The sequence below is a fragment of the Leiobunum rupestre genome, chromosome 2 (assembly GCF_980474605.1).
Source record: "Leiobunum rupestre chromosome 2, qqLeiRupe1.1.hap1, whole genome shotgun sequence".
Classification (NCBI taxonomy): Eukaryota; Metazoa; Arthropoda; class Arachnida; order Opiliones; family Sclerosomatidae; genus Leiobunum; species Leiobunum rupestre.
The window spans coordinates 86,608,030-86,619,711 of NC_143385.1; the positions used below are offsets into that span (position 1 = coordinate 86,608,030).

Below are 11,682 nucleotides of genomic sequence, written 5' to 3' on the forward strand. Positions count from 1 at the left end.
TTTGAGAATTATAAACTCAGCTTAGCGGATGAGTATATTAATGGTTTTTAAAGTCTACATTTTTTACGTATGAAATTTGTAAGGTCAAATCTTGTTTTAGCGCAGTCAGCAGAGATGAGAGGGTGATCCACTTTGTTTTTTTTTGTTATTTATTTACGGGTTTTATTATCGTCGATATATAGTTGTAATAATGCAAAGGCGTTTACTTAACGTTTGTTGATATCCGAGCTGTCGTTTAGTCAAGTGGCTCTATGTGGTTTGTTGATGGTAAGGTTTTTGCTTCTTGTTAATACATTTGGTGTGGATATTTGGATATCTACGATTCCTAATGCCGTCATTGATTTCCTGGAAGTGCGAGTCATTATATGATATTGGAAATTGGACGGCATTGGTCTTTTTCATGCCGTATGTGTCACAACGTCAACTGGAAGTCTACGAGTCGTCTACTACCAGATGTCGAATATAGCTATTCTACGGTATCTTCATCAAGGGCGAGTGTTGAAATAAAATGGACGTTAAAGATGCGGCAACTATTTCGTAAGCGAGAAAAATACAAATACCCTCTGTAGATATTTATTTCATTAAAATTGGCTTCGTATTATATTCAACTGATAAACTTGTACTGTAAAAAGGGTTAAATTCAATTGTGCATTGTTTTAGTACGTCTAACTCACTATTGTAACTTCTTAATTTATAATATTCTGAATAAATTATAATCGGTTGTTTCATCTCAATTATTTTAATTATAATTAAAATGTTATACCGGGCGGGATAGAAATGGGAATACGGTTTTAGTAAATAACTCTGAATTGCGGAGTTCTATCTTTAAGGGTCATCTCGAGAAATTAATACCACTAGGGACAATTCTTCTGAGGATAGGTATATTTTGGCTTGCCAACTTGTTATTTTTTAAATGGCTGCTTCTCATGATACCTTAGCACATGCGCAGAGTGAGTGACGCGTTTTATAGTCGGAAGAGGTGTGTTGTACGTTTTAGGACAGCCTAAAAGTCAATGTATTTAGTATGAGGTTGTACAGCCTAAAATGATAACAATTTCATTAGTTGATGGTAAACACTTGATTTTTTGTTAGTTATTTTCTATCTATCTGTGACGTAATGTAAAAACTATTTTCCGAAATAGGGTTAAAAAGGTCGAAATCTCTTTTCATTTCTTTTAAATCTACCCTTATATAGACACTTAAATGTGATCATAAATAACGTACAGATTAGAGAAATGTACTATGAAAAATTTACTTTGATTGATTGATTGATCTGAAAAGGGTATAAGACTTAATAATAATAATAATAATAATCAGCTAGGCTAATACCCAAGGAACCACCTTAGGCCTAAGCAACGTTTGAAGCCATTAAGTAGATTACAGATTCACATTTAGCATCCATTCCCAATAAAATTATCTGAAACAGAGTTTTTTGAACACACACGTCCAAATATAATCCATTGACAATAATTCTATAGCCAATTACATGGAAAAAATTAATTTGTAAATGCACTTTCGGTAAACGTACATGTATATTTGATCCGTCGTGACACTAGACTGACCTTTGTATTGTAGCGAAGGAAAAAATGATCCCATTATCGATTGTGATGAGTCGAGCGCGAAAGGGCCCCTCCGAAAGCGAGATTTAGTCGACCAATTTCGGTGTCAGAAGTAATGGTTATGGCTGATCTTTTAGTGGCCCTTTCTCTAGAATAACGAACGGTTAAAGAAAGAATCTCTATTGAAATGAAATCTCTCGCTTGGTCCATAAATCTTCGAACAAAATCAATATAGGGTCAAAATACGCTGAAATGTCAGTTTAGCGAATATGGCTCGCTTCAAATAGAAATGGATGCTATTTGCGAAAGTACAACGTCAGACGAACTGAACTTATTTCCAATTTTTCCCAACTCGGATTCGTTTGGCATTAATAATAATACATAAGTGTTAGCATCATTTTTTCTACATATTTTTCTTATCAAAATGATAATATCATGAGCCATAGGATTTTATCACATTTTATGCCACCAAAAAAAAAGGTAAAATTAATAACGTGTTAGCCACAGTTTTCCCATGTATTTTAATCCAATTCATGTCATCAATTTCGCTCCTTCCAATTATTTTATAAAATCATGATAAGGCTTAGGTTTTCATCTTAGCAGTATGAGGATTTAAGAAGTTTTCGCCGATAGCGGCGTGACCGAGATTGAAGCCTTCTAAGCAGACGCCGGGTGTTTTTCCATTTAAAGAAGGCGTCGGCTAGCTTTCTAACGGAATGAATAATCGTTGTCAAGATAAATAATGGAATAAATAATTGTTGTCAAGATTACCAATGGAATAAATACTTGTTGTCAAGATTTCTAATGGAATAAATACTTGTTGTCAAGATTACTAATGGAATGTATACTCGTTGTCAAGATTTCTAATGGAATATATACTTGTTGTCAAGATTACTAATAGAATAAATACCTTTTGTCAAGATTACCAATGGAATAAATACTTGTTGTTCATATTACTAATGGAATAAATACTTGTTGTCAAGATTACTAATGTAATGGATACTCGTTGTCAAGGTTACTAATGAAATAAATACTTGTTGTCAAGATTACTAATGGAATAAATACTTGTTGTCCAGACTACATATACCAATGGAATAAATACGCGATGTCTAGACTCCTAATATAGAATAAATACTCGATATCTAGACTACCAATGGAATAGATACTCGACATCTAGACTTGGAGAACAAAGTGGGGGAGTAGCGATCGGGTGGCGATTTTTGTTCCAATCGAGCCATCGGAATCAGGGTTATTTACAACTCGCGCCATCTGTGTTTATTTTATTACATTATAAAAATGTCGAAAGTGCTACATTCCAACACGGATGGCTGCTTAGTTGATGATAATTTTTAACGCAAAGAAGTTAAAAACAAACTCAATGATTTGAAGGAAACTAAACTTCATAGAAATAACGAGTTTCTTGGGCCGATACAGTTGAAATTTGACAAATAATAACATAACGCTGTAAAAACGCGACAAAGACGAAAAAAAAACACTAAAACTAGACTGTCATCGAAGGAGGATGCTCGCAATTTGTTTTTTCATGAATTCTTAACTCTGATATCAACGTGACAGATTTGTTTTATAAGAATCGTCACTAAAACAATGAATATATTTATTTATAACACTCTTTTAGCGCCCTGATGCCATGGGTAATTAATGTTATTCGTAATAAACTAAGGTCTTCAGTTACCATTCCCATAAGTAACTTAATAAAAGAAATTTGTACAACACTGATAGCCTGTTTTGCCTTATAAATCATAACGCGAATCGTTAGTAGTCTGTAGTAGTAATTAGTCTCTTTAACAGATAAAGATGCCCTATAAATTGCAGCTAGCTTACCAAGGCTTAGTAAAAATTGAATGCTTTTAAATGTAAAAGCCACACTTTCTCTAAAAAATTAAAATAAAATGTTGAATCGGAAAATAAAACTATTTATTATTCACCCTTTCTTGTTAGCTATTTTAGAATTTACTTGGAATTAATTTTACCAACAAAAGGAGTTTTCCGATTACGAAATCGTTGTGTGACATACTATCATTAATCTTCCAGTGTCATGCTTAGTAGAGAAACCAAGCGATTCTCAGATAACCGCGTGGTATGAAGGGCTTGCCACCACCCTCCTACGCATTGTAATCCAGTCACCTGTTTAAAGGCATTAAAAGTCGCTCGAAGACTTGGGCCTAAGGTGGTGCCTTGGGTATTAGCTTAGCTGATTATTTATTACTATTATGGATTCATTGTAAACGGGCAGACAAAACGTGACCAGATATCAGATGCCTCACAGTTATCGATATTACATGACCCGCTATTAAAAATCTTTCGAAATTGTAATGACTGTTTATTTGTATTTCCTTTCCACAAGATTGTATATATCTACATACATAATAGTCAGATAACTATTCAGCTAACTCAATCTAGTCATAAGAAAATTATCCGAATAAAACTTATTGATTGCATATTTAATCGTATAATAGTCGTGAATAATATCCATAAATAAACAGTTCGTCGAATTTTTATGATTAATTGGAATTTCTGCGGTGAATATATTCGTTTCCCCGGGCTCTAGAATAACCTGATCAGGTGTTCGTTGTTTACTTGTTACGTTACTTTAGACGACTTTTAAAATACGTACAGAAACGTACGATGACTAAAATCGCATCTTTACAAACAGTATTGAAAGATTCGTAAGGCGATCAATTTTCCGTTGCAGGGCAACATCCAAGGGTCGAAAGCGAGCTTCTCTTTGCATACAGTCTGGAACGGGGGTGTCGTGTACGGAATACCTGTACAGATCGCGAGTGAGAAGATTCACTGGGATGGCGGCAAAGGTCTTCTAGCTTGTCCTATAAGCCGATGAAATATCGATTCCTTTGTGGATGGACTGGCTATCAATAACGCAGTACGTAAAAGCCAATAATAAATTTAGCAGTAAAACAGATCAAGACCGAGAGATTCAATGGAATGATATCGATTATTTGCTCGCTATAAGCAAATTGGACGCCAATTGCCACTAACGTTTTAAGCGAAGTCACGGAAACTCGCATTCGTTTATAAATTCCTATTGAAATAAACCAATGCATAATTTATTTTCGCATCGGATTACGCTCGAATTACGAGATCGTATTAGATTTAAAAGTCGAATTTTACCCCGCCGTGACTTCCCGGGTTGATTTGATTTTTGTTAGGAGTGGGGCGTGAGCTCACTTTTCGAGGCTGAAGGGGATTAGGGCAACACCAAAATTCTTCTGAACATGGTCATTCTAGTTGAAATAAATATATTATTAGTTCAACGTCATCAATTGTCTCTATCTCTAAGGGGACATATAGCAGATAATCTAATCTTTGCGACATAAAATCACATATACGATTTCTATTATACTAACTAACAACATCTGAAATCTCATATCTATCGCCTATTCGGGCTTTTAAAGCTCCAATTTCGATCAAGATTAAAGACAAAAAATATATCAAAAGGGACGGTAGTCCCTATGCAAGGTCCGGGTATAGAGTAGAGCACCTACCCGAGCACTTGCTATATTATCTCGAGTCAGAATGAAGCCAATTTTACCCCCTCGTATCTCAAAAACTGTAGGTCGTATCAAAACAAGTGATGTATCGTTTGAAAGGTTGCCGGACAAACATGTACGAATTCCATCGAACATGGTTGAGGCGACTTTTGGTAGTAGTGCACAGTGTTTCGAAATATATTAAATGTGTATATATTTTTGATCAGATTCATTAGCTCTATACGAATATATAACTTATATTCTTGTAACTGCCACCAGAGGGCCGAACGTTTTCCTCTCGGAATTTCGGTAAATTACTTTTTTCACTGAATTTAGAGACTTATGTTGAACGTAAATTTAAAATTTCAATAAATTTGGTTGAACAGAAGCTCTGTAATAAGCACTCATAGGTACAATTTTAACCAAAATAAGGCTTTTTCAAAAGGCGATTTTCCAAAATATCGCAAGTTGTAGCAATACTTTGCAACGCTGTCTTGTAGAGTAGTTTCCGTAGAATAACCTGCAAAAAACCAGAATGCGACAGCGATCGAACTTCAAAAGATATATACACATTTATCAAAAGAATTAAATTTGTTTGTAAACGCTATTTTATTCAAAGGTTAGTAAATTTTAGGCTATAAAAGGTTGCCTCGATACGCTGTGGTTGCTAAGGGCTAAGGTTGGTAACTTCGTTGCTAACGAACATCGTGACATCACTGAGATGAGATCCAATTTAAAATCAATGGGATCTCATCTGGGTGACGTCGGCAACAGACGAATTTTGGAGGCAATCCAAAAATTCTTTCAAACCGTTTCTCGATCGAGACCCCGTTGATTTTATTCTGTCTCTGCTCATCTTGTTTTTATACTATCCACTATAAACTTTACTACAGTGGAGAAACGTCTATTTTGTCCTACTGCTTGTAGTATTTATTATTCGTTTCATTAGTTCTGGAATGTTTGAACAATTAATTATAGCTCGGGACTCTGGTATGCAACTTAAAATTTAATTTAGTTTTAAAAGAATTACCCTGGGAAATTTTATAATACAAAGTATAAATATAATATAATACTATGCTATAAAAAATGGTTTAAGGTCATTTTAAAATTGCAGTTGGATAACATTTTAAATGGGTTAAATGTTTCTTAAATTTTTATTTTTTTGGGTATCGTTGATAACGCGACTGATATGAAAATAAAAATTGACATGAGTTTCATTCAGTTAAACGAAAGATAAAGTTTATTTTTTTTTATATATCTCTTAAAAAATTACACATATTAGATAATTTTTAATATTAAGACATTTATTTCACCACGTTATGTATTCCGTTTTAGAAAAAGTACAAAATAAAGTCGTTTAATCACAAAAAAAACTAGCAGACGATCTAAAGTGAACAGGGTGCGAGATTCAGAGTTTTGTGAAATACCTCTCAGGTCTAGCTGCAGCCGGAACGTGGAAGGGAAAACACTAACACTTTATCAGGCTTTCTTTGTTGCTGTTTTTGGATTATTTCTTTGGTCTGTTTTGTGAATGGTCGCAGTCATAACAGTTAAATGCAATTTACAGCATAAATATAAATGAAAAAAAAAGCATTTATTACCGTTAATTTCCTGAAGTTTGAAAAAGAAACGTTGAAATAATTAATTTAATTTACAATATTTGTTAATTATAGTAGTACTCGCTCAGAAGAAAGAAAAATAATAAGTAAATTGTATATTAATGTACATGAATTTCAAGTACGTAAAAAATAAATAGAATGTAACAAATATATAAATAACAAAATAACATTATATACGTGTACATGATCTTAACGTACGTAAACAAATGTAAATCAAATAACAAATATGTAAATAAACCAAATTATCAATATATTAGTGTACATGAAAATTATGTACGTAAACAAATATAAATAAAGTAAAAAATATGTAAGTAAACAAGTTAACAATTTTAGTGTACATTACCTTCAAATACCAAAAAAAGTAAAATAAATAAGTAAATAAAACCGTAAATTTAACATATTTCGACATTTTCTAAAACAAGAACTTGCATATCATCCGAGTCCATATCATAGATCTCTTCTACATTATTATCAGAGTTCGATGGCAATTTCAAATCCACTTGTTCCGTTTCTTGCAACAAAAGGATAACAGCGGTAGATAGTAGTTGGTTTTTTATTTTTAACTTCCTTTCTGTTAGAGAAAAATCTGAAATCACCGGATCAGACGAATCTAAAGACCGGTTGAAGATATCAAGCAGGTTGTCTTTTCGGCTAGTTTTACGAGCGTGGAACTCTCGATATTGGCGGTATATCTTGTTTCTGGATTCTGCAGCTTGTTCACTTAGGAATCCTAATGGTAGAGTAGCAGACTTGATGATATCTTTTCCATGGACCAGAAGTTTGTGGACACTTACAGGCATATAGTACCAACTGTACTTTTCAAGATATTTGTCCAGTAAACCTCTACAAAACTCTCCAAATTTGTCCTCGTCTACTGGTAGCTCACATGATATTGTGACGAGAATCACGTGCAGCTGTTCTACCAGCCAATACTCCAATCCTAGAATGTCAGCGAAAATTCTTCGGTTACGTTCGTGAAACGCTCTTCGGGCTGTGTTATCATCGTTCGAAGAGCCACTCCCACCCGTTTTCGGAAAGTCGACCCTCAGTGCCAATTGAGCCTTAAGTTTCTCTTGGATTTCCAATTTGCGCCTTTGAAAGATTTCTTTTTTACGGCCCCGTCTACGCGCCAACATCTTAAGCCGTCGCAGTTTCGATAGCCCAGGTGAGGACAAAATTCTAGGCATCGAATCCATGCATGAAGCGGGCTTATTTCGTATTTGAGATTTTTGGGATTTGGGGTAAACGAATTGAGAGCGATCTTATTGAATTGAGATGGAGTAGCTGCGCAAATAGGACAAGACTGTTGCGATTTCGTACCTGTTATGACATTCAAAACCTTACCATCAATGATTGTAAATGATAAAGCATAATCGATGGATATTGTTTTGTTCAAACTGATAATAATATCAAATGGTAAAAGAGATATAATTTCTTCGTCAACTCTACTTTTTTCCTCTTTAATTACCTTGGAAGTCTCTTTGAAAAAAACGAGTCTCAAAGGTCGACAATATCGCACAGATTGTGGAGTTGGCTTGTTCCATAAAATATGTTCATTTTCAGACTTTAACTGGAGAGGAATAACAGTAGTGGCGAACAAGCTCTGGTCATCGTCATTCGAGGTATCATTACTCACCAACAACTGTTTGTATTGCGAGTGTCCAGAACTCCCATCAAAACCCCAAGAGAGTAACAGCGTAAAACGCAGCTCTTCTACATGTAATATGTCTAAGTACTGATGAATAACTTCGGATTGCAGGTTTACGATGCGTGAGACCGTATGGTTCAGAAGGAATTGCAAAGGAATAACCGCCAAAGTATCAGAAACTTCTACAGGTTCCACGGGTCTGGACTCCTTCTTTACTTCGAGAACTTCACAATAGGGAGTTAACATCCGAGGAAAAAAAAAAGATTACGTAGAGGTTTTTTTTTCGCTGGCAATTTTGGCGCCATCTCTCGTGAATTTGTATTAACTATAGTGTCCGCCATATTGGGTAGAAACGTAGAATAAGTTGAATAACCTAGTCATGGGTAGGACTAAGAAAGTAAAGGAAGATGTTCCTTCAGATTATGTTAATGAACTCCCTGATCATGTTAAAAAGAGGTACTTTGAAAAAATGAAATTAATCAACAATATCGATCCATATAAAATGAATTCAGACGATTTGAAACAAGTTCATGGGGATGGAGAACATAGAGGTGTAGGGTTTGGTTTTGAACATTTGCCGCCTACAGAATATGGGCATCTTTATCATTATTTAATTCACGGTATTTCACCATTTACTGAGGACCAATTAAATTATCGAAAAAACCTTTTAGCCTATAATTATTTTGAGAATGGGTTTGTCCGTGATGTTCAATCGAAACAGATAGGCAGATTGTGTACTGCGGTGGTTTCATTTAGAGTGTTTAAAGATAAATGATGTTCCCAAAGGGAAATGATTTTGCACCTGATTGTGTTAAAGTTAATCGATCAAATAAGCGTAAAAAAACCATAGTAAAAAATAAAAGAAAATGAAGTTGTTTAAAACTATCACTTGATATTTATTTACAAATTTTTCCAGGTTATACGAGCAAGATTTTAATTTTGAAAATTATATTAATCAAATGGCACAACTGATTGGCAAAGATTAGAAAGATTAGAAAGATAACAAACTGTTCCTTGCGGGGTTATTCCAATGAGGAATTTTACTGTGTTTTGATGCTTGTAACTAGACCATGTTTCGGCTTTTGTTAGTATATTTGATGGTTTTTCCATAAAAACTTCAAAACAGTCGATAATAACTGCAACCTTTTGACCGAATTTATCTCTGAAGCACATAGGCATTGTTTTTTGTAGCTCGTCTCTATCTGGCCAGTGAATAAATTTTGTCATACGTTTGTATAACGCATTCAAACAGTTATAAAATAATCTTGATATTGTCATTTCGGAAACGTTGAACCTATACGCTAGGTCTCTGTTGCTGGACCCAAGCCGGAGTTTCATCAAAGTCAAAATTAACTGCTGGAAAGGGGTCAGTTTGGAATTTTGAAACAAGTAGCTTTTGATTCCGTTAAACAATGTCAAGAGAGTTGAGTAGGTTTCTAGTCCGGTAAAAAACCTTGTGCGGGAATCATCATTGACGAATGTTGATTGAACGAAGTTTCTTAAGTTCAGTTCATTTTGAAGTTTCTCTAATTTGCAAATTAGCTGAACATTGTCTTCAAACAAATTTTTAATTTTATCTTCTGCCTCTTTAATTGATGCTTTCAATTTTTCAGCTTCGGTGAAAGATTCTTCAACTTTGAGCTTGCTTGCTTCAAATTCAAACATTTCAATAACCCTGAAGAGCGTTTGGGTTTCATTTTCCATAATTTCAACTTTCATTGTTTGAGTATCAGAACTTGCTTTTGGAGCGATATCTGTTTGCCCGCTGAAGTCGCACACTTCTTTTCCAACCGTTACCTGGGCACTGAAATCCTTCCGTACCATATAAGTTTGCGTTCCAAAATCATTGGAAATGTTTTTTAAAGGAGATTTCGAAACTTCAGATAAGCTTATTTCATTAAACGTGCTATTCATAACCAAAGAAGTATCAACTCCTAACTCCGATTCTTGTAATGATAACCCAAGTGCGCTATCTTCGAGGATGTTGGTGCTTATGTTAGAAATATCTAATTGTGAAGCTTTGACTTCTCTTCTTTTAGCGTTGGGTAGTTGTTCTGGGCACGCTCGTTTAAGTCTTCTTTCAAAACGTTGCAGTTTTGAACTGTTGACGCTTTCATATTTTTCATTGCCATTTACGAATCTAGACGGGAGCCAGTCTGGATTAGAAGTGTCAAACAATGACGATGGTGCTGTAATATGTTGGATATATTTTAGAATACTTATTTAATTAACCAAAATATTTGTTAACCTTTACCTCCAGAGAGAAAGTGTTTTGAGCATATCCTCATATGTTCACTGTAGGCTTCAGGTGCAAGGCTTAAAAATCTAAGCCATTTACGATTTCTTTCTTTTGAAAGTTCCTCGGTTTTTTCACCTTGGTGTTTTACTACGCGAGGGATCCTGAAAAATCCTATCTTACTCTCATTATCTATCGCCCCAAAAACACTTTTACACCCCTTGACACCGCAACTTTTAACCATCTTTAGAGCTTCGACTGTATGTCTGTAAACAGATAATTTCTACCCAATATGGCCGACCACAGCTTTATTATGAAATATAGTTCGCGGATGCCTCGAGAGATGGCGTGTAAATCGGGCCGATTTTTGAAAATGACGTCAAACCTATATCAGTTGTATACGTGGGATACAAATCGATACCATGGGATTTTGCCCCTTCTCTTAAGCGGTTATACGTTTTCACCGTTAATTCTTCGTCAATAATCAGAGCAAGAGCTTCTTGCGGGGTATATTTTCGAAAAACATTAGGTTCTTTAAAATTAGTGAGAATTTTCTGTGATCTTGAAGGACTTTTCAGCGCCTCTTTTAAAAGATTGGACATTTCTGTCTCTCCATCACGTCTAGCTGATAATTGGACAGCCTTCAAAACTTTCGTGAAAGGTTGCTCAGACAAAGAATTTGATAACTCTGATATTTGTCTTCTCTTTGACCGAGGACATACCATAGACCAATCCTTCGTTGGCCTCCCAGCAGCTGAACTAGTAGTAGGCTCAGAACAAAAATCTTCGCCACGCGCCGTTTTTTCTGGTGTAACCATGGTGAAAGTCATGTCTAACCAACGAGCATTCTTTGACAGGAAATGGTTTTTGTTCCGATGGCTCTGTTTGTACTTGTTCTGGAACTTTGATTTTAAATTTTTTATCTTTTGAACTTGAAGCTTCGGTTGCGATTCATCGAGCGTATATTCCAGATCCTTGGCCTTGATGAGCTCTAAACAAAGTCTTAATTCTTCACCGGCTTCATTTCTGTTCATGAAAATCTCAACGATATTGCGATTTCTAACAATTGTTGTTTCGCCAGTAGATTAAGATATGTTATCGGTTCCTGGTT

The 11,682-nt window shown here is 35.0% G+C and overlaps 1 protein-coding gene across 1 annotated transcript; it reads right to left on the minus strand.

The window, feature by feature from the left end:
* Positions 1-9,286: 9,286 nt before the first annotated feature.
* LOC149960225 (uncharacterized) lies at positions 9,287-10,815 on the minus strand. The gene is made up of 2 exons (XM_090167413.1): positions 10,590-10,815; positions 9,287-10,524 (listed from the first exon to the last, which is right to left on the minus strand). The coding sequence occupies exons 1-2, from the start codon at positions 10,813-10,815 to the stop codon at positions 9,287-9,289; spliced, it is 1,464 nt and encodes a 487-aa protein (XP_090023539.1).
* Between the last annotated feature and the right edge of the window lie 867 nt (positions 10,816-11,682).

Bases quoted from the DNA above. Each gene is read 5' to 3' on its own strand.
- LOC149960225 (XM_090167413.1), bottom strand. From the start codon at position 10,815: ATGGTTAAAAGTTGCGGTGTCAAGGGGTGTAAAAGTGTTTTTGGGGCG. The intron at 10,525-10,589 runs GTAAAGGTTAAC...AACATATTACAG, and splicing joins AAAACACTTTCTCTCTGGAG to CACCATCGTCATTGTTTGAC.